This window comes from Helicoverpa armigera, chromosome 21 (assembly GCF_030705265.1).
Source record: "Helicoverpa armigera isolate CAAS_96S chromosome 21, ASM3070526v1, whole genome shotgun sequence".
NCBI classification, from domain to species: domain Eukaryota; kingdom Metazoa; phylum Arthropoda; class Insecta; order Lepidoptera; family Noctuidae; genus Helicoverpa; species Helicoverpa armigera.
Window position 1 is genome coordinate 3,922,152 of NC_087140.1, and position 23,647 is coordinate 3,945,798.

At 35.7% G+C, this 23,647-nt stretch overlaps 1 protein-coding gene across 1 annotated transcript; it reads right to left on the reverse strand.

Moving 5' to 3' along the window:
- Positions 1 to 519: 519 nt before the first annotated feature.
- LOC110374302 (uncharacterized) lies at positions 520 to 23,395 on the reverse strand. The gene is made up of 5 exons (XM_064040216.1): positions 23,089 to 23,395; positions 2,436 to 2,894; positions 1,708 to 1,875; positions 1,163 to 1,298; positions 520 to 705 (listed from the first exon to the last, which is right to left on the reverse strand). The coding sequence occupies exons 2-5, from the start codon at positions 2,659 to 2,661 to the stop codon at positions 570 to 572; spliced, it is 666 nt and encodes a 221-aa protein (XP_063896286.1). The 5' UTR covers positions 2,662 to 2,894; positions 23,089 to 23,395; the 3' UTR covers positions 520 to 569.
- Positions 23,396 to 23,647: the final 252 nt, after the last annotated feature.

Below are 23,647 nucleotides of genomic sequence, written 5' to 3' on the forward strand. Positions count from 1 at the left end.
TAGTTCCTATTTTGGCCAACTTAGGTCTTTAGTCCAAACTATAGAAAAATCTGCTATTAAATTCATGCAATAAGGTAAACTTTGTGCGGTAGAACGGTTTGTCTTTTACATACAACAATTGCAAATCATGTGTATGATATACCAAAATGATTTTTGGTAAGACGTTCTTATTAGGATTTTCTGACCGCCAGCTGAAGGACAGTAGTGTGTTGCAGTATTTTTCTTCTACAAAAAATCGTTCACCGATTATCGGCGAGCCCAGGAAAATATCAGATAGCTGTTTTAGGATCAGAAACCTGCAAGGTTGGTATATGTAAATGACGAGCAAAACCAGACCTTAACGCTGTCGTATTAAGGTTGATTACCAATGTCTTATTTTGGATCATAAGCCTTCAAGATTGGTGTTTGTTAATGACAAGCAAAACCAGACCTCAACGCTCTTGTTTTATCATCTGATAAAAGGGTTGATTATCATCTTTTTTTGAATCGATATTTTTCTAGATTGGCTTTCTGTATGTACGCGACAAGGTAAAACAGACCTTAACAACGTCTCTTAAGGTTGAAAATGACTAATACAACATGATAGCTCCGTTGACTTTCTCCTCTAGTGCCGGCGCGATAGTGTCGATGTCCCGCCCGTCCGCCATTGCTATGAGAATGCAAACATCGTTGATGAATGCCGCTATGCTTGCTGATACCACCAACCTGGAATTGGGAGAAAGAATATTGTTATTAATTGTGTTTTATTTTCTGTATGTTCATTTGAGAAATATCGCCTCATTTTAACTAACTGTATTCCTTCGGTCCCATACAGTATTGTGAGATCCAACTACTGCCAGATATCACTTATTTTCTCAGAAATTAAACTTAGTGACATAAGATAAAGTCGATTCGGACGTTGGGTTTCATTAGTGAGAAAATAGCTGATGTTTTACAGTCTGTATGTCCTTATGTGAAATATTAGCGAGTGCATGCACAATAAGAAAACAGAATTTGAGCTTGCTTTTCTAGTCACTGAAAACCCGTTAATTTGGGCGCTCCTAACTAATAGACTAGTTCTGCTTACCAGTTCAAGGTCATCAATTTCATGGATTGTCTGTTATTGCCCCCTCCCAGGGGGATAACACTGGTAATCTACACTACTTAGCCTACTTCTGCTTACCAGAAGGACAGTCCAAGGTCAGCAGTGTCGTCAGAAGACCAGGTATTGGCCAGATCCTCGTCGGACATGACGTTGTGCTGCAGTCTCAGGAAGTACTCCGTCAGCCAAACTGCTATCGCTCCAAGGCTGAATAGCACTGGAATATGAGAATATTGTGTTTGAGTAACTTTTCTTTACAAGGTTCTATGAAGAAGTGAATACACATACAAGTAGCAATTTTTAGAACTTCAAGAAAAAAGTCTTCTTGGTACCACATAGGGAAGCCCAGAAGCCCAGCATAGGGAACGTTAGACGACAAGAAGTTCGCGGGATCAGCTAGTAGTAAACAAAAATCCACACAGCCACAAGCATTTGCGCAGACACAGGTGCAATCACTATTCCCTCACTCTCATAGCCCGATGGGACGGCAATCCTACACGACCGGAGAGAGTATATCAGGCGCAGGACCGACATTGACGTGCTCTCCGATGCACGGGAGTATCAATCACCAACTAGCAGGCTGCTTTGTGATAGCTAGACAAACGAGGCAGTTGTTAAAGACCCACCTGCTAAGGAGTTACTAATCAGCAGCGGTCTAGGCGAGCACCGCGCTCTCGCTGCGGATCCCAGCGCTGCCAGCACGCAAGCGCCGCCCGCCGACACCACCGCTGCGCCAAGCAGTGCTGCGGTGCCGCACCACGCCCAGCGACGAGCTGGGTGTGTACCCGCTTTTACTGTAACAGGGTGGAAGAAGAATTAGAGGAAATGTTTCGTTAATATACATTTATCAATATTAAAAAGCTGAAGAGTATGTTGGTTTATTTGAAACCTCAAATCACTAGACGTTACTATATTCTAAGACTCGTTCAAACTCTTCAGCTTTAAACCTTCATATATTAATTCGAATTTAAAGCTCTATAGAGTATAGCCGGTTGGTCTAGTCTAAGTTCATTAGGTAATCGGTGGTAGCGCACACAGTTCGATCGATGACGAAGTGTAAGACTAGGAGCAGTGGGAGTCAGGTCTACTAGAGCCCACACTCTAAAGTTTAGCATGTTTACTTCTCTGTCGGTGGCAGCAACTAGTATTATAAGTATGCATGTAATTAAACCATGTAATGTCTATGAGTACATATACGTGACATTACACGTTCCAAGATTATATCTACTTATAAGACAAGTTTTACAAGGTGATGAAATAGTACGAGTTTGCATGTCTACATATGAATGTAATATTGAATTGCAACAGTTTGCATATGTTTGTAGCGTGAAAAATGCAATACAAGTGAACTTACTACTAAAATCATGGTTCCTCCACCCATATCCGAAGTTCAGCTCCTTCCGTCCTTCAAAGAGGCCAAAACTGATCCGGCCTTCTGACTCCAAAGGATTTGACGTTCTCCGTGCGCGCGCATCGATCCAATGCGTAGTCCCCAAAGACGCCACTATCAACGCTATACACAAACACGAACCAAAAAAAGTCGCAAAAATCATCGACCGTTTAAACAAATTCAACTTCATCTTGATTCAAAACACTTTCACAGTCCAACCTAGTTCGTAATCAAACCGCTAGATGGCGTTATGTCACATTATATTTTTTCACATAGCTGTGCGCGGTAATTGGTTTGTTTTTATTATGTTTTCTAGCTATTCAAGTTGTGGGATTGTCTCTCTGATACTTCCATTGTTAGCAGCTTTGAGTACCGTCATAACAGTTTCCCTTGGTTGATCTTCGCACGGGGTGAGAAGAAAATCTGAAACAATCAAAGAAAATTTATTATGCAAACGGTTTATTATCTATTAAATTGTATTTTAATTGGACTCGGATGAAGTGTTTCGTAATAATATGAAAGAAAGAGTCGTCTAAAAATATACTTTTTAGTTAAGATTATGTAAAAATACATTAGCCCGTGTAGATACACTTAAAAAAGTCCGGAAAAGAATACACATAAAATTTTACTGGAAGGATATCCTTAATCAATAAACAGACTTATCGACAATGAATACCATGCCATAAAATTGAATGGGTGAAAGTAAATGGAAGCAAGATATTATTCTGTTTTACGTTACTCCTCATCCGCCTTATTTTCGTAGATGTTGTAAAAGTTATGATCTTCCGAATATTTATTGCACCATATTGGTTTTATCGGCGTGTTTGCCATATGACAGAGAATAGGAGCTTCTCAGAGCAACAGAGAAGAGAAGCATCATGAACACTTCCTCCGTGTCAAAGGCACGTTAAATTAGTGGGTCCTGGCTGTCATCGGAACAACTTTGGCAGTCGTTACAAGTAATTCTGACCACCTGTCTGGGTAGAGGAGATATCAGATACTAGAGGTAGATAGGTAGATATGAATATTGTAAAGAGTTTTTAATAAACGAAGACCCCGAAGTTTTCGTCTAACCATGCGTAATTTACGCTAACTTTAAATACATGTCCGACCAAGATTACATAAAACTACAACCATAAATTATCTAAGATTTAAAACCGTTTTCAAACAGCCTTCCGTACAAAATAAATGTTAATTATGATCTCACGATCTAATATTGCGTGTCGGGATTTGATCTGCCCTGCCATTAACTGCGAAAACAATTTGCGACGAAAGTTTAGTTTTATAATCATTACGGTAGCACATTTTACGCTCTGTTAGGTTTTCTAACTTAAATAATAAGGTTATTCAGTAATAGACGCTACAAATAATATTTTTAGTAGCAAAATTAAATTGCTTGACTTCTTTAAAATGAACGTTTGTAAGTGTTAGTATCTGTGGTACATTTATATTTCTTCTGTATTAGTTATGGTATCACTCTGTTGTCTATTGCCAAGGCTCTCTCTCCTCGCCACGTTTGTTTGTGTGTTATTTGCATATTAAATATTAAGTAATTAAGAGATAATGTATGTCCTAGGTTAATATTAAAGTTAAAATAAAAGATGATTAAAAACAAGATATTTATTTTAACATGGTAGCAGAGCGTGGTTACAAAAATAGAAAAAGATGGCTTCGAAAAATTGTGATATAAATATTCCCATATTCGATGGCACGGATTATAGTAATTGGAAAATACGAATTCTCAAGTTTCTGCAATTCAAAAAATGTAAGGATGTCGTTATGAGAGCGAAAACTGAAGCCGACAAAAATGAGTGGGACGACAAAGATGTCCAAGCAACGAATTACATATATAGTGCAATAAGCAACAAGCAGTTGGAATATGTAAGTGAACTTGATTCAGCCTACGAAATAATAAAGAAATTCGACCAGATGTATTTAAAGAAATCTACAGCGTTACAAATAGTGTGCAGACATAATCTTGAAAATATCAAATTGAAAAATTATTCTGAAGTGTCTCTATTTTTCGATGCGTTTGAAAAAGCTGTAAATGAGTTAAAACAAGCAGGTGCAGTGGTATCTGAAACAGAAAAGCTGAATTATATGTTAAAGGCACTACCAGCGAGTTACAGCTATATAGGTGATCTGATTGACGTCTTGCCGGAGGGTGAAAAGACAGTAGACTATTTAAAAAGTAAAATAAAGTTGAAACATACAGAAAACGTAAGTGAAGTTACTAATGATACATCAAATACTTTTAAGGCAGAAGCCAAGCCATCATATAATTGTTTTAATTGTGGAAAACCTGGTCACCTAAGCCGAGATTGTAGATCTGTCAATGTAAACCGTGGTCGAGGACATAGTTTTTACCATAACCGAGGACGTGGAGTTTCAAATTATAGAGGACGTGGTTTGCCAAATTATCGTGGACATTCATATAATCATAATAATTATAGAAGACGAGGTTCAGGAAATTATCACCAGAATAGTCCGGAAAATCCAGGTAACAACTTTCACACTACTATTGTACACAATAGTTGCACAACGAAGGAGGAGAATACACCTGAGAATGGTCAAATAACTTGGTTGTTGGATAGTGGCTGCACAGACCATATTATTAATAGTGACAAGTACTTCAACACTTTTGAGACATTAACTAAACCTATTAAAGTTAAAATTGGCGATGGAACAATATTAGAGGCTACAAAAATTGGCAACATTAAAGTTTATTTTTTAGTCTGTGGACAGAAATCTGAAGTGACTTTGACAAATGTATTTTTTGTAAAAGAAATGAAAGCAAATTTATTGAGTTATTCTAAAATTACTGATAAATATTCAATTACATCAAGAGGAAAGTTGACAAAAATTTACGACAATTATGGGAAGGTTATAGCAATTGCAATTAAGGATGAAAGACTTTATAAGATGAAAAGTTACATGTGTGAAGAAATATCGCAAGTAAATATAACTAAAAAGGATATGACAATAAAAGAAAAACTACATCGTACTTTGGGCCATATAAATTTTAATAATTTGGAGTTAATGTGTAAAAATGAATCATTAGAAGGATTACCTAAAAAGATTGAATATGAGTATTTAAAATGTGCCATATGTATTGAAAATAAAATGCATAACCTACCATTTCAAAATAATCGCAGAAGAACAGAGGGTATATTGGATATAGTACATACAGATTTGAATGGGCCACATAAGACAACGGGATATAATGGAGAAAAATATTTTTTGAGCTTTATTGATGATTATAGCAAATTGGTCAAAGTTTATTGTATTCGGTCAAAGGATGAGGTATATGACTACTTGGTGCAATATGTTAATGAGGTAGAAAACTTGACAGGAAAGACAGTAAAGGAACTACGGTGTGATAATGGAAGAGAATATATTAATGCTAGATTGTTTCAGTTCGCGAAGGAGAAAGGAATGATTATAAGGCCTTGTCCAGCATATGTTCATCAATTGAATGGAACAGCAGAACGGTATAATAGAACACTAATGGATATGGGTCGTTGTCTTTTAGCAGAGGCCAAAGTGGAAAGAAGATATTGGCCAGAAGTAATTAAAACCGCAGCTTACCTTAAGAATAGAACCTTAACAAATACTATTGAGAGAAAAACACCATATGAAATATTTTTTAGAAGGAAGCCATCTGTTCAAAATTTAAAAATGTATGGAAGTAAAGTTTTTGTAAGAATTCCGGAAGAACGGAGAAGATCTAAATGGGATAAGAAAGCTGAAGTTGGAATTTTACTTCGTTATACTGATACTGGATACAGAGTGTTGATTAAAAACAGAGTTATTATTGCTAGAGATTGTGATGTAATAGAGGAAGATGTTAAATTATGTGGTATTGAAAATGAGGAAGAAAATAATAATGAGAGTAATACAAAAGAAATTGAAAAAGAAAATAAAAAGACTGAGGAGGAATCAGATAAGGTAGAAAACTTGGAAAAGGATGAAACAAGTGTAGTAGAAAGGAAAGATAAAGAGCAAAATAGACATTCAGCAAGACAAGTCAAACCTCCAGTTCGTTTTGATGAAGAATACGGTTATTATTGCATATACTGTAACTATTGTGATGCTTCGGCACCATCTAATTTTCAGGAAGCAACTTCATGTAATGAGGCAATGCAGTGGAAAGAAGCAATGAATCGAGAGATGGATAGTTTAATGAAAAATAACACATGGACTCTAGTTAATAAACCTCCCAAAGACAAAAAGGTAATTGATGTAAAGTGGGTGTACAAGAAGAAGAGTGAAAATGAGTATAAAGCAAGGTTAGTAGTTAGAGGTTTTCAACAAACAAACTGTATTGATGACACATATTCTCCTGTTGCTAAAATGCCGACACTTAAACTATTATTATCTTATTGTTGTCAAAATTCTTTGATTATACATCAAATGGATGTGGAAACTGCTTTTCTTAATGGTAAAGTATTATCTGAAGTTTATGTAAAGCAACCAATTGGCTATGAAAATGGTACTGATAAAGTCTATAAATTAAATAAATCATTATATGGTTTAAAGGAAAGCCCACGGGCATGGTATGAATGTTTTAATGATTTCTTGACTAATTTTGGTTTTTGTAGAAGTAAATATGACTATTGTTTGTATGTTAGAAAAGATAACAATATAACTGTTTATATTCTTCTATTTGTAGACGATTTATTGATATGTTGTGAAAGTGTAGAAGTTATTACTGACATTAAAAGTAAATTATCTGAAAGGTTTAAAATGAAGGATATTGGTAAAGTAAAAAATTATATTGGTATTGAGATTGAGTACATGTATAATCAAAATAATGTCTTAACTTTGAGTCAGAAATCTTATATAGAGTCATTAGCTAAACGTTATAATATTGAAAATTCAAAATTGTTTAAAACTCCTATGGAAATTAATTTAAAATTGACACAATGTGATGTTAATGAAGATGTTAAGTATAGAAATTTGATTGGTGCACTTTTATATATTAGTTCAGGTACTAGGCCTGATATATCCTACAGTGTTAATTATTTAAGTAGATTTCAAAACTGTTATAACGAAACACATTTTAAGTATGCTTTGAGAGTTTTAAAATATTTGTATTTGACAAAAGATCTTAAGTTAACATATTGTAATAATAGTAACACTGATATTGTAGATTGTTTTGTGGATGCTGATTGGGCAGGTGATATTTTAGATAGAAAGTCTACTACTGGATTTGTCATTAGATTATTTGGAAATATTATATACTGGAAATCAAAGAAACAAAGTAGTGTAACAAAGTCTTCAACATTTGCTGAATATGTAGCCCTATCAGAAGCAGTAACAGAATTAAATTTTCTTGTTTGTTTAATTGATGAAGTCTTTACTAAAGTTTGTAAACCAGTTAACATTTATGAAGATAATTCAGTAGCTGTAGCTATTTCAAAATATGGAAACTTTACAAAGAATTCTAAATATATTGAAGTTCATTATCATTTTATACATGAAAATGTTAAGCAAGGAAGAATTAATGTTGTAAAAATAGAGTCTGAAAATAATATTGCTGATATATTTACAAAAGCTTTGGGAAATGTTAAATTCATTAAATTTAGAGAAATGTTAAATTTAAAGTAGTTAAAAGTTTGTTAAATTGATTAGGTATGACATAATATGGTATGGTATGATAAGAAACTTTGTATTGATGTTTAGAAATATAAATGTAAGGAGGCGTGTTAGTATCTGTGGTACATTTATATTTCTTCTGTATTAGTTATGGTATCACTCTGTTGTCTATTGCCAAGGCTCTCTCTCCTCGCCACGTTTGTTTGTGTGTTATTTGCATATTAAATATTAAGTAATTAAGAGATAATGTATGTCCTAGGTTATATAAAAGTGAAAATAAAAGATGATTAAAAACAAGATATTTATTTTAACAGTAAGAATTATGCTGCCGCTACAAAAATAATCTATACTTCTGTACTAATATTATAAAGAGGAAAACTTTGTTTGTTTGTTTGTTTGGTTGTAATGAATAATCTCAAAAACTACTGGACCGTTTTTTTAATTTCTTTCACCATTCGAAAGCTACATTATCCACGAGTAACATAGGCTATATTTTATCTCGGTACGGGCAGTAGTTACCACGGGACGCAGGTGAAACCGCAGGAAAACGGCTAGTATAATATGAATAATATAGTATTAATGTTGTTTATGTATCAGTAGTTTTTATTTACATAATAACAGATACGTTCATTGAGATAGTATAAATCATCTTGGCAAATAATGAAAACATAGACACAAGCACATGATTTACCTATACAAGAATTATGCATATGCATCACGATTGCGCATATCGATAGAATTTCGATCATCGAGATGACATCGATCATTGAACATCATCCATTACCATCCCAAGCTTGACGAATATTCTTTACTCTTAAAGCCAATTTTTGTTACAAATAATGATAATAGATCAGATACGTGGCAAGCTCATATTTTTATTTCCAAAGATTCAATATGTATTGGATTACCAAATTACAGTGGAGTAACAAGGCTCAGGTGACATTCAATCAAGTATCGAGTTTGTACAACTCGTATGAAAATCGATCCTGACCTTGCAAAAATAGACAACTTTGATTAGAAAAATAAATACAAATATCTAAGCACATACCTATGATGACATCCATATTCAAGGTTAAAAAGACGTTGTCGTTGACGTAACATGCTAGCAATGTGTTAATATTCATATTATTGGAAATGAAACCGGTCATTGCAAATCGGAACGTCTCGGATTTGTAAACGGCAGACGAAGATGAATAAATCAATTAAGCAGAAATGTTTACGAATCTTAAGAGCTTATCAATATTCTGAATTATACATCCTCAGACTGTCTTATATGTCATTAAATGATAGCATTAGAACAGCGAATGCTTTTTTTCACTTGTTTGCTTGACTTTCACAGACAAATGGTTGAGGTGATGACAAGGAGAAAGATGAGAGAGTCAAACTATAATCTGACTCTCGACGAAAATGAGACTTAACTACTATCCGGATTAGTTAAGGATCTTCAAGTATATCCCCCAATGTCTTTTACACCTAACATGATTTATGATTGAAACTAAATCCTTACTAATATTAAAACTCTGTTTGCCTGTACATGTCTGCCTGGCTTCCGAATCCAGTTATTACACTGACACAAATGAACTTTAATAATTTGATTGCTGACTAATGCTTGAAACTAGAACATACGATTAAAATATTGATTTTTGTTTATTTTCTGATAAACAAGGTCAAGCCAATGAATATGGATGTCTTGTTATGATATTTCCATTAAAAGAGATGCTTTGAAGAATTTTGCAAACTGAAGTTGCAACTTCTCGAAACTTAGATTAGTACATAATGTAGTGTGAAATATGTTTACCTAATTATTTTCAAGTTGCTGCAACAAATGATCTAAAAATTGTACATTTTTCTGAAGAAAGCAATCTTATTGATCAAGACGGACTGATCTAAGCAAAAGATTGAAAAAATAAAGAATTTAGAATTGACTTCACCGATTGCTTTTCAGTTAACACTAATGTTCTTTTCATCATTTATTTTAATGAGGCTTTGAGCACTGCTGCGTCAGGTCAGCCTCGTAACATAAATACAAAATACCACTAATGCTTGTCGAAATTGAAATCGTTTCACTGCACTTCAGTCAAAGAAACATATATCGAACACGAACCAAGACAATACCAAAAAACCGGCCAAGTGCGAGTCGGACTCGTGCACGAAGGGTTCCGTAAATTACAGTTAAATCAACCTATCTCAAAAACTATAAGAGATACTTTGATCAAACCAAAAATCGTTGAAAGAGTTAATTAGCATGCATCACCTCTATTTTTTTTAGAATTTTATACCCCGTAGTTATAAAAATAGAGGGGGGGGGACATACTTTTTACGACTTTGAGAGCTGATATCTCAAAAACCGTTCACTTTAAGAAAAATGTTTTTTAGAAAACTTTATATCATTTTAAAAGACCTTTCCATTGATACCCCACACGGGTATGTACATCGAAAAAAAAAATTTCATCCCTCAGTTACATGTATGGGGGGCCCCACCCCCAATTCTTTTTTTTACTATTTAGTGTCATATTTTTGTAGCGGTTCATACAACACATATTCCCATCAAATTTCATCACTGTAGTACTTATAGTTTCCGAGTAAATCGGCTGTGACAGACGGACAGACGGACATGACGAAACTATAAGGGTTCCGTTTTTGCCATTTTGGCTACGGAACCCTAAAAACAATCAGCATAGAATAACCATTTTCAACTGACTCACATTTAGTGTGACACTTCATATGCGCCCAATTGAATATTCTAAACACTAACAACCAAATAAAATCGCGATTCACGCGCCATCAATGTCGATTTCACGCCATTCAAAAAGAGCCCAATATCAAAATTTTGGACTACTTTCTTTCAACATGTAACACATTGTAACTACGATTTCACCCCATGCATGATGTAAATACACGGAGTAAGGAAAGATGAGCAGAGATGCAATAATGCAGGTAGGTCAGGCGGCTTCTTCTAGGTCAAATGCTTACGGTGAGCATGATCAAAACGGTCAGTTACGAGTGAACCAGCGAGGCTTTAGGGCTCTTTGAGATATCTGTCAACGGTTTATGGTATTACAAAATAAAGTCGGTTGCAAGAAAAAGGTATAAGGGTGAAGACAGTTATGTTCCTCGTCTTCCGAACACCCGCATTTTGGCGCTACTTGGGAGATTTTCCGTTATGGCACCTCCGCTAATCATTTTGTTCTCCATGTGTAAATACATGTTTAATTCATTTCTAACTCTAGTATCGCATACGATGTGGGAAAGTCGGGTAAGATAGACAGTTTAATTGGAAAATGATTCTAAAAGGAATGCGGGGAAAAAGCTGCGCCTACGGTGATTCTGTGGCACATTTTCTAGAGAGTTCCTATATTGATGAAAGTGTAAGTGGAACCGACGAAGATTTATCTATACTTAAACCAGTTTTCTTTAACGCTGATTTCATATCTTCAGTATGTATACTGTACATCTAAGATTAAATACCATATTTGCGTGCATTCAACTCGTTAAACCATTTTGTTTTGATGTCTAACCGGTTCGAGATTTCCTGCAGTGAGTTCATAAAACTTGCTGCTTCTTACTTATGTTTATTCCATTATTGCCAAATAGTTCGATTAAAATGTGATAACTTTGTACCAAATCCTAGGCTTGCTTAACCAATATAGGCATAGTATGTACGAGAAATGCCTGTCATGATTGGAATGGCCCAAGAGCAGGAAGCCCTGATGAGAACAATATTGGATAACCTGATCATAGTACAAGAAACAGTTCTTACAAAGTCACATAGCATGACGAGCCAACCTATATTCTTATACTCACATTTCTTACAGCTACATAATTGGCGCCAATTACGCAAATCAGTATGCCACCACCTAATGAATCCTTTCAACCTTGACAATGGGTAGACGTAACGGACGTGGAGTATACGCGTCGCGTTCCACATGGCTGACCATGATATAAGGTCATTGTTATGCAGAACGTTTGAAACAAATGTGCAATGACATCCTTTAAAGCTGGGTTATAACATGGAGACTCTGTAGGGTCTAAAATCAGAGCTGTAGATACCCGGATCAGCGTTGAATCAATTAATATAAAATGCCAATGATGTTAAAGATCATGAGTCAGATTGACCAATACATACGTCATAACCAAACTCAATCAGATTCTAGAAATGAGTCAAATCCTGCACCGCTGCCCACAATAAAAAACCCAACGAGTGGTAGTAATAGCATATTAATTAAATATGGCATTTGTGGCCAATTAAACAAAAGATAACGTGTTAATTAAAACAGACGGTTGTACAAGCTGCATATTGTACCGACCCCAAAAATTCCATAAAACTGGTGATGACACGTTCCCTTGCACCCCATGCGTCAAACCATGGTTCAGTGCCCACAACGTAAGGTCATTGTTATTACAGCCGAATGTTTCAACCGAAATTCCAAATGGAATGCAATTAAGGCTGCCAGTAAAACATTTCGGCAAAAATATTTCAGGGTTTGAAGTTGCGTGTGGAGTTATTGATTTCAATGTTCAGAACAAAGTGAGGTCTCAACAAAAACATGATTTTAATGAAACTACAAAAAAGTAATTCGTATAAAATTACGACCGTGACTTTGAATTAGAAGTTTATCTGATTGTTAATAAGAACCGTAACGGTTTCTGAAGATTATGAATGGTCAAGATTTCATTACGGCGTTCGCATTTAGGACCTGTATTTGGGCAATACAATACACGTTTCTAAACACGACACTACCCATTTCAGGTATCGATAAAGCTGTTCTAGATATCAGATTTTCGAAACCAATGTATTGATTCATAGTATTGCAGCAACTGCTTTGGAAACTTACATAACCGGACCAAATCCTAAGCCATTGTCCATAAAACAATCATGATTTGGAGACATGTGAGTCAATTGTTCTCCAATTTTGAGTTAATCCCTTGCATCATCAATTAGATCATATGGCTACTTTAATGGCTCCCGAAGAAATCTTTATGAAGTAGCTGAACCAAGCAGAACGAATTCAACATCATGGAGTAAACGGTGATCTTTGAACCAGATAATGTAAACAAACGAAGTTTTCTTTTGATGCGGAAGATTTGTATCGATTGTAGGCCCGATCAAGTTATGCAATAATCCATTTAAATGGAATTTCTTTTCAAGCTTTCGATCGGGTACTAATCTTGAGGCCAATCTGCGGTGAATAAAATGACCGCGAAATCAATGCTCGAATGTCGGTGGTATCTTTCTCACCTGTATCTAAGCCTGAAGCTAGAATTATAAAATGTAACAAATATTAATAAGAACTGTAGTTGGTGCCACTCAAAAACCTTTAAGGCCACCTTTCTTAATCTTAAAACCAGCTCACGTAACGTATGACTAAAATTACATGCAGTTTTCCTAGTATCGCTTACATTGCGGAAGAGATGTCTTGCGACCGTTTCCTTATATGCACTGGACAGTTTCTAGATTCTGATGACTTGTATCTCATGTATGGGAGTGATCCAATTTCTTGTTAGTTTTATCTGGATGATTTTATGTTTTTTGGAGATTAGGATAGCCTATTCTAGTAAGGTCTTCGTCATCATATATACCAGGGTTTGTTTAAGTAAGTCCACACTCTATCATTCTTTGCCAGTTTCTATGTAGACATCAGTTGTCATTTAACACATAGTTCTGAAATGCTCGTTAAGAGCAGTTGTATTAGGTACAGCAGCAAAGGATGAGTTCAATCAACTTAATGATGTTTCACAAACAGCGGCGGCCCTAGCCATTGCGAGGCTAGGTGCGGCAGGTCTATGCGAGGCCCTTTGTCCTACGTGAAAAGTATGTGTTGCGAGAGTAAGCTAGTGTTTTGATTTAGCTAATCGTCATGTTTGAGGAGAAATGCTCAAGTTAAACAAATTAATAACATTTATTTTTACTACAGTTTATATATCTTGTGTCATCGAATTCCTTAAACATGTTTTAATAATTTTAAGCCTCGAAAACTGCTTTTTCGATATTATTATTTTATTATTCGAATTCTCAAGACTATGTATTTCGGTAGTGGGATAAATTTCAGTTAAATTATTTTCTAATATATATTTCAGCATCGAGATAATATTCAGCTCTTCGTATAACTGATTCAGGGCCGTCTCTAGCTCATGTAACGCCCGGGTGCAACCAAGCGCCCCCTATGTATTGAAAGATTGTGACTTGAGTAGTTCGAACGTCTTAAATAAGAAAGTTCATACGGAAACTAGGAGTTATTTTCTTGTTAATAAAAGCACTTAAAAGCGGCGCTACTAGGTTCGCCTAAAAAAGGATGAAAAAATAAAACAAGTGGAAAGTAAAGCACCCGCGAGCGTAGCGAGCGCAAAAATTTTCTATCTTTGGCTCACTAAAGCACCTAAACATGTATAACAAACAACAGTGCAAGGTGAGATCGCGAGCGAAGCGAGCGCGAAAATTTTTGAGTTTTAGGACATGAAGGTACTCTAATTCAGTTAGAAGGAACGGTACATTCAAGTGAACAGCCGCGAGCGTAGCGAGCGCGAATTTTTTTAAATTGTTTGTTTAAAGACTCTCAAATTAAGCAAAAATAAAAAGAATCCGTGACTGGATCGATAGCCAGTTGTTTTTGCTACCTTGGTGTTCCAACTTTTTGTTAAATTGAGGACTATATTTTTTTTATATTAGTGTGGGTTGTAGCGCGAGGCCCCCCCAAGCGCGAGGCCCTGTGCGATGGCACAGTTCGCACACCCCTAGGGCCGCCACTGTTCACAAATAACAGTACCATTACTAACCCCGAACAAAGTAAATTATGATCCAAATTATACGTACAAACCTGTACCATCCATTGTATCGTCATGTATTTCATAACGTATGACCTTCCCGTCTATGAAACAATACATATTGATGCCCCTATTATAGTTGGCAACTATAGTGAGCCTGCAAAGCTTTTACACGGCAATTTTAATTACATTTATAACACCAATTACTGATAGATATTGCTACAACACGTTAGTGTTATTGAAATTCTTTGGTAATGGATTAAACAGACTTGTTGTAGTAATGAATTGAGATGGTTAATGTTAACAATTATTTTAGTAGCACTTGGACTGTTGCGAATTTATGCGAGATTCTGAAGGGTTTTAGAATAGTTTCAAGAACAGTTACTTGTAAATATTTTCAAAATAATTTGACACTGATCTTATCCTTCAATACAATTTATATGCGAGATGGATGAAATAGAAAGTGTATATTACTATTATGGATCTGAAGAGTTGGCTTGAAAGCGTTAATCTCTGATGAATCTTTCAGCGTTAGGTAGCCCACTTATTGGGGTCCAATTATTCGGATGCGCAAAGAAATTTCCACTAAGCCGGGAGAAACCGCTGGCGGAAGCTATTTCCACATTAGCCATACTAGAAACAAGGAAGTCCAGTGTCAATAATGATTTCTCAAGCACTTCACCTATTAAATGAGCAGCTTAGCACCTCTTAGGTAACGAGTTTCCTCAATCACAATGTTACTTCATTTCCATCAGCTATTACAAAATCATTTCCTTGGGTGCTTTTCTCAACTAACTTCCTCAGTCCATCATTGTTAGTCAGTTCAAGTCTTTGTTCACTCAGTCATGCTTTCAGTTAACTTATTGTATAACTGGTCATAACCAGTTAATTATTCACAGTGAGTTAACAGTTCTCACAGCAGTTAAGCATCGGTTTACGGTACATTTTGTTTGTCGTGCTTTAACTGAGCCGATGGTCAATTTGGATTGGATGTAGTTCTTCTAAGTGGTTGTAAATTGATTTCGATGGTTATAGAAACCAACGATCGGTAAAATTTTTATGAAAATTTCAAACGGATATAGGGATTTTTTTATTCGCCAAAAGTATAGACATGGTTAACAGCGATGATAAAATCAATTCACAATAGTATCTTGACGGAAAATAACGCAAACTAAAGATCAATTAAATCTGACAAAAGAAATGAGAAAGCACAAGTTATTACAAAAGCAAAAGAAACTAACTAGAGGTATCAAATTATAAGAAAAGGCACTGCAATCGACAATCAAGCAATCAAAACGGAGAACAAGGCCTCACTAAAGATGAAACCTATTAACGACCAATCAAGATAGCAAACAAGTATTTACCAGCAAACTAATGTCATATTAATCGCTTTACGCACAGCAATACATTAACCTCAATTAGCTGAAGATTCTAAGTTGCACGATAAATCCGCTCTCATTGTTTTTGCTTCATTCATTGAAGTCTCGTTCAACATGTTGTGTACTTGTTGAATCAAGAGCAAGTGTAACGGAGATGGAAATACAAACCCATCTCGTAATGAATTGGTATGTAGTGGACGAAGCGGTGATTTTGTCAATTGTGACAAATTAATTTTAGTTGAAGGATTTTCTGCACATCTGAGGGTCTTTCACCGATTGTGATCAACATCCCAGATCAATTTGGATTTTCTAAAACATTAAATAATACGAATTCCAAATTATTGGGACAAATTTCAAAATTGCTTTAAATTATTCATGCTAGTGTCTCAGAGTAGTCCCTGACAGACAAGGCCTGATATTATCGCCAAAAGCACTAATAAACTTAGAAGGAACAAAATAAGCATTTATCTCGGAAAGGAGAGGAAAGGTTCTCCATGGGATCTTTTTACACGTCCCGCAAGCATCTGTTCCAAATATGGATCACTTAAGTGTATCACATTACGTACCCCAGACGAATAAATCACAATACAATTCCTTTGCAATCGAAGATATCTATCTTCATAAGGTCAGTTCACCGCGGAAACAGTTCGTTCAGCCAACGGACTCTTACATAACCATCGCAATTTACCTTATTAGGCACACCTGATCCCCGTTCAATGAAATCGGGTGAAAACATCGTGGACGTTTCAAATTTAATGAACGGCAAGCCATTGGAAAGTATTACTGGATAAATTTCTAAATCATTGCTGCTGTATTATAATTTCTTTTTACGTCTATGTTTAAGTTGGAAAGTGACAGTTTTAAATGGTCCTTAGTGTAAAGTGTCTTTATGGTTATGGTTTGTATAGGAGTGGTGCAAAGAGCATTTTTTATGTTGTAAGTCTTAGTTTTAGGACTTAATTATCACTGTATCTTGTTGATTATCTCGTTCATCATCTTTCACTTAATTACTCATTCCTGTTGTATGTACAGTTCTTATCCATTCTCATTTTGATAGCTATGTTTATTTTTAGGTGTAGGTTCCAAAATCAATTCATAAGTTAAGTAATCCAATCATCTCTTCATCCCGGTTTCGTTTCTGCAAATGTTTAACTTTATCCTGCTTATTAGTATGCTCGTGTATTTTTTCTTCTCTACCGAGTGCAAGCTTAGTAAAGATAAATCTGCCAGCCTGATTACAATTATGACCAATTTGTGGAGCAATATATTTGTTCTTGGACAGTGCATGTCTGCAACCTGCACATACAATTGGCGTGTGATTTTTCTCACGAACTGCCTTCACTGTTTAGAAGACTATTCAAATTGAATTAAGTAGTTAGACTTCGAACATTGTTTATGTTTCTTGCGTTTGACTCTTTGATTATTGAGAGCTTATGGATGGTATCGTTCTCTCTTGCCTATTTGAGGTTTTTAAGAACATCAAGTTTTTCGAACAGGTCCATTCTTGTAGAGAATCTTCTTGAGTTAATATGCGATTATTTGGCTTATGTACTTCTAATGTTGATGTAATCAGTACCAGTGTAGGAGGTGGAATTATATGGAAGCCCCATTTCATAAAAACCTCTATCAGCATTACATACAATGTATTTAGCAACAAATTACCATCCATCTGTTAATGTTCTTGACCGATTTCTTATTTCATTGACAAAAAAAAACCGCGAAACTTCGCGTCAACAATAACGCACACGTAATCTGATGTTTAGCTAACGTTTAAGTTACAACATAGGAAGAGCAAAAAAATAAAGAAATTAGTTCGCTTTGTGGACAAAACTAGTGCCATGACGGATTCTTGTAAACAATAGTCAGTGTGCTACATTTTAAATTACAAAATTCAAGCGATTATAAACTTTATTGCTCTAGATTTTAGGTACGGTTCGTATGCACTTACATTTTTTGTGCAACGTTGAATTTTATATTGCAAACGTTAAGAGTTAGTCGTCAAGATGTAAAAACTTGACGCCGGAGATGTGTAATGACTAAAATAAAACAAACAAGGTTGTTGAAAACCTTTTTTGGATGGCGTAACTCATAAGGAAACTGCTGGCAAACACAGGGAAGTATTGTTGAGCCTGATCTTGTTTCATCTGGTGTTCATTCGTAATGGCAAAGTCACAACGAGTGACTTCAAGAATAGAATCAAGAAAGGTTTCATCTTAGTTCAAATTATATTTTATAGGTACACTAAACTACTGTAAGCTAGTCAATATCTTTCTTGGCTTACCTATATGGGAGTATGGACGACGGTTGTGAAAACTATGACTACCGATGAAGAAGAATGAGAAACGATAGGGGTTAGGGGCTTCTGTCCAAAAGAACAACACATCAAGTTATTCTTTTATGAACTTGAGACGTCTATACGCATTTTGAATGTCGAACAATGGAAGGAAAACAGAATATCTACTCAAGGAAGTACCTACATGCCTGTGTTGTGATTAAAAAGTTACGTCATAATGACAGATGAGTTTCGGTGGTTTTATTGTAATCACGAATGTCATTTGTTATTTTTTCCATAAAGAGGAAAAACATCATTTGTTTAAAACGCGCCCAAATGACGTAGGTATCTCGTTTGTTTTCAAATACAAAGATGTTTAAATGTGATTCTCAAGGCAGCAGTCACTCAATAAATAGTACATACATATGTACCTAAATAAGTAACTAAATGCATTGTAAGGAAAATCGCATGGCTTAGAGTTTTGACTGTTCCAAGACAATCAGCATATAAATATTTCAGGAAGAGTACCTTTTTTGGTTGTTTCAGACGGTTGAATTTAAATCCTTTCCAAATCATATGCAGCATAAATAAATAAAAAATTCAGACCATACCTTCAATAATAGTGTTCATTATAATTCAAACAGTTAATAGAAAGTGGAAAGTAAAAAGCATGGTGAAAACTACTTCACGAATATACGCCCATATTAAACAGATCATACAAGTTAACTATGGCTTTTTGTAGGCAGAATGCATCCAGTTAAATTCCAATATTCAACTTTATACATAAGTAGATTACATAACTTTAGACCCATTACTGTATGTATCTACTGTAAAATAGCCATAGGCGTCTACTTTGCACTGCATCTCGGGTTTGATTCCCGGGTCAGGGAGAAATAGCTGTGTGAGTTTTAAGTAACTTCTGGATAGTGACCCGGAGTTTGGTGGTGGTACAACCGTGCTTCAAAGACCCAGTGGATGTTAGTCCTGTGCCTGATCTCCCTCTGGATTGTCATTCCATTGGTCTATACAAGTGCACCTGTCTTTGAGCAAATTAATACTTGTACCCTACAATATACGATACATATTCTTCTGGATCTCCTTAGGGAGTATAGCCACTGTGACTCTGACTTATTATAACTTAGTCCATTAAAATGATAAGGATGTTGCAACTATTTTGGAGTACTTAAAGGCCGGAATACTACAAGTAATTATTTAATTGAAGTTACCAAAAACGTTTGAGTTACCTACTCTATTCAGCAACAGAGCATCCTTTTAGATTCAATTTCCAAAAATTTGACCCTGTATATAGTTACTACAAATGTAAAGTATGTCATAATAATTCTCTGAAGTACTTAACAGAAAGTAGCTATAACTGAAACAGAGAAAAATTATCATGGAATCTGTTATTACTTAATTACTTTTTTGCCTTTAAGAGAGATGTAAAGTATGTTCATACAAGAGAGATACAAGTGTTAATAGATGTGTTAATTATATCAGCACATCTATTGCACGGTTGAACTCGAAAAGTTTCTTCAAATGGTGTTACTTCTTTATGTGAAAAGAAAGAATGTTAGATATTCTTTTCAATTTTAAACAACGTGAACACAAATATTGATGAATACATCCAATTGTGCTAAAGGCTAGCCAACACAGCATATAATGGCAATTCATTTTTGTTTGCATTATTATGACAAACACAAACACTTAATTCTTTGGTTAAGTAGGATTGCTAAGAATCTTCTTCTTCTTCTTGGCGAGTCGATGGCAACTTATAATTTTGGAGGCCCAATATTTCGCTACGCATACGGCATTGTCAGTAGCGTTATAAAGGTCATCCACTATGCAGCTGTCTGGGCATAGTGGGCAGCATAGAAGGTGCCTCATGGTTTGTGGTAGAATGAGAGAGGGAGAGGAACTCACAAGTTATGGATGGAAATTAGGGAAGCGGAAAACATATTGGCAAACCCCAAATTCGAATTTGGAACACATAAGAAGAAGACAAACACATTAACTTGATGCACACATGCATATCTAACTATACTAATATTATAAAGCTGAAGAGTTTGTTTGTTTGTTTGAACGCACTAATCTCAAGAACTACTGGACCGATTTGAAAAATACTTTCAGTGTTGGATAGCCCATTTATCGAGGAAGGCTATAGGATACTTTTTACCCGGGGTTGTGCCATGGTTCCTACGGGATGCGGGTGAAACTGCTGACAGAAGCTAGTCGAAATTAATATGAGTGGCGCTCTAATACTTTTGGCAGAAAGGAAGGCAAGGCATCTCAAGTTAGTTGAATTCTTTAAAGCAAGTTTTACTGCTTTGCTTTAGCAAGGTCATTCAGAACATCTCAAAAGATTGGCACCTATATCTATCATTGTAAATTGTGAATGAGTGGTGCAATCAATTGTTTCGTTACAATATTGCAATAATTGAACTTCAATGAATGGCTTAGTTTTAAAGTTCAAGAGCTTGTAATTTTTAAATGGCCTGTGTCAAATCCATCAAAAGTTTGTTTCTTAATTTATATTTTTTAATTATATAATTAGTACAACTTTTTATGTAACAAACAAATAACAAAAAATGAAAACCAATGCTCATAATAAAACCTCACAATAATCCATTGAAAGCATAACAAAAATAATCACTGAAGAGGTAGGCTTTAAATTTTGAATTAAGAACTCATAAAATGTGGCCTGCCACAAACAGGGGAGTGCTAAAAAAGAAAAAAACCTACTATTATACTATGTCATATGGTCTTACAGAACCTGTGATGTTGTAGCTTAGCTTAGCTATTTAATAAAATTTACGGTAGCTAACTTTACCATAGAACATAGTTAGACACATGGGCGTAGCGAGGTACGGGCAGGGAGGGGCAGCTGCCCCCCCCTGAGCGGGATGCGGGTCGAGCGAGCGAGAGCCGCGAGAGGCGAAGCATTAGACATGGGCAAAATGTTTTATTGAAAAGAAAAGATAGATATGCATCTTTCAATCACTGGGATATGAATAACTCTTTCACATGGGCGTAGCCACACTGGGGCAAGCTGGGGCACTTGCCCCACACTGGGCCCTGGCTCTGACCTATAAGGTGTCTGATTAAACAAAGTTTTTTTTACTAACTCTAACTAACAACATCAACAACATATGTACTATCCATAAGTTACTGCACAAAAAAAATTCGACTTTGAAAAGAGCGTGATCAAAACAAAATGCACGCTCGAGTTCCCGAACGTCCGCGGTGCGCGCGTCATTTGAAAGCGAGCAGTATTCCCTAAAAGAATAGTTGCTATGTGGCGTAGCGAGCCGAGCCATCCATCTAATCCAAAAAATAATGCATTGAAGGAGATGGATCTGGTAGATGTGATCAAAATTTCGGAAATGCAATTTTATCCTAGTGTAAAAACCGCGCTCGCTATTTTGCTTGCCCAGCCATGTACGACCTGTACAATAGAACGATCGTTTAGCACAGTGGTTCTTAACCGGTGATCCGCGGACCACTGGTGGTCCCTGGAGGCATTCCGAGTGGTCCGCGAAGCTTAGCTGCGCGACGTTGCTATACGTTATCTAACTTTATTTTTATCGACTTATCTATGCGAGCGAGTTGGTTTTCGTATGGACGTAAATCGGGTGTGTCGTACCTAGTCCCCCCATTCATGAAAATGTTTATTTGGGCGACATTTTAGTTTTTGGTTTTGAGTCTTAAAAAATAATTAAATTTCGCGCTCGCTTCGCTCGCGTATTCAGAAACTATATTTATATTTGTCAAGAAACAAAAAGTTAAGTACGTTTGGGCTTTTTACGTAATAAAGTCCGATAAAAATTTCGCGCTCGCTTCGCTCGCGTATTCAAAAACTATATGCCCTTATTTTTGCATTTTTCAACAAACAAACAGTTAAGTACTACGTTTGGGCTTAATTTTACGTAATATTTGGTTTAAGTCCGATAAAAATTTCACGCTCGCTTCGCTCGCGGTTTCAGAAACTATATGCCCTTATTTTTGCATTTTTTAACAAACAAAAAGTTAAGTACGTTTGGGCAAAATTTTACGTTATATTTGGTTTAAGTCCGATAAAAATTTCGCGCTCGCTTCGCTCACGTATTTACAAACCATATGCCCTTACTTTTGGCTTTTGTCCTATGTGTGATTGTTTATTTTCTGTATCTGAAAATATAAACCTCTCAAATTAAGAGATTAACAAGTTTGAGATTAACGGGTCAAGATACAAAAAATCGGAGGGCCCCCGCCCTTTGACTGTTGACTGCTGCCCCACCCTGAGCCCAAAGCTGGCTACGCCCATGGTTAGACACATTGACCCACTAGAGATCCCACAAAAGATACGCGTGCCCAGTAATTACAACGAGATACACATCTACTATTTCAAACAGCAAACGCACAATTTACTTATAAAATTAACTAAACGCTCATAACTTTCGATAAACCTCCGACTAGGCAGTTATTTGCACTTTCTCAAGTCAAATATTACGAACAAAATAACGGAATATCTTACTTGCAAATTACACAACATAACTTGAGAATTTGAGATTGTTATTCCAGTAAATGCCATCGTATCCTGGTTTTATTTTATAAAAGTTGTTATCCTTACCTTTGAATCACGGCCTTGTTTCAAAAACTTTCAAGTAAAGGATATAAACTTGTTGACACAAAAAGTTAAACTTGATCACTTAGCTTCACTTCGTTTTAATTAACTTGTATTAATATTCACATTCCGTCCAAACAAAGAATAAACATAAGCTATGTTATTAATTAAAGTCGTTCCTTTTTCGTTGTTTTTACACTGAATTTATTAAGATTTTAACACAAACTTTCGAAACTAAAGCAGTCGAACTTTCATGCGTGCGTGAACCATTGCGTTCGGAAACTCACTCAGCTTGTCAGCCAATGAAATTGATCACACAGTCGAGCCACGAGCGAGCCAACTCGAAACGACCACAGATTGTATAATGATGATATCTGGCACTTTTTTATATCAGCAACATTTAAGATTATTATATGTAGTAAGCCCTAATAATGGAATTTAAACTCATAATATTTATTTGCTTAAAATATTTACACATAGAAGTACCTCCTGTGCCGTGATTGCTTAGTAACTGCATGCAAAAATCGATTCTGACTGACGGACTTGACTCATGACGCGGTCACCA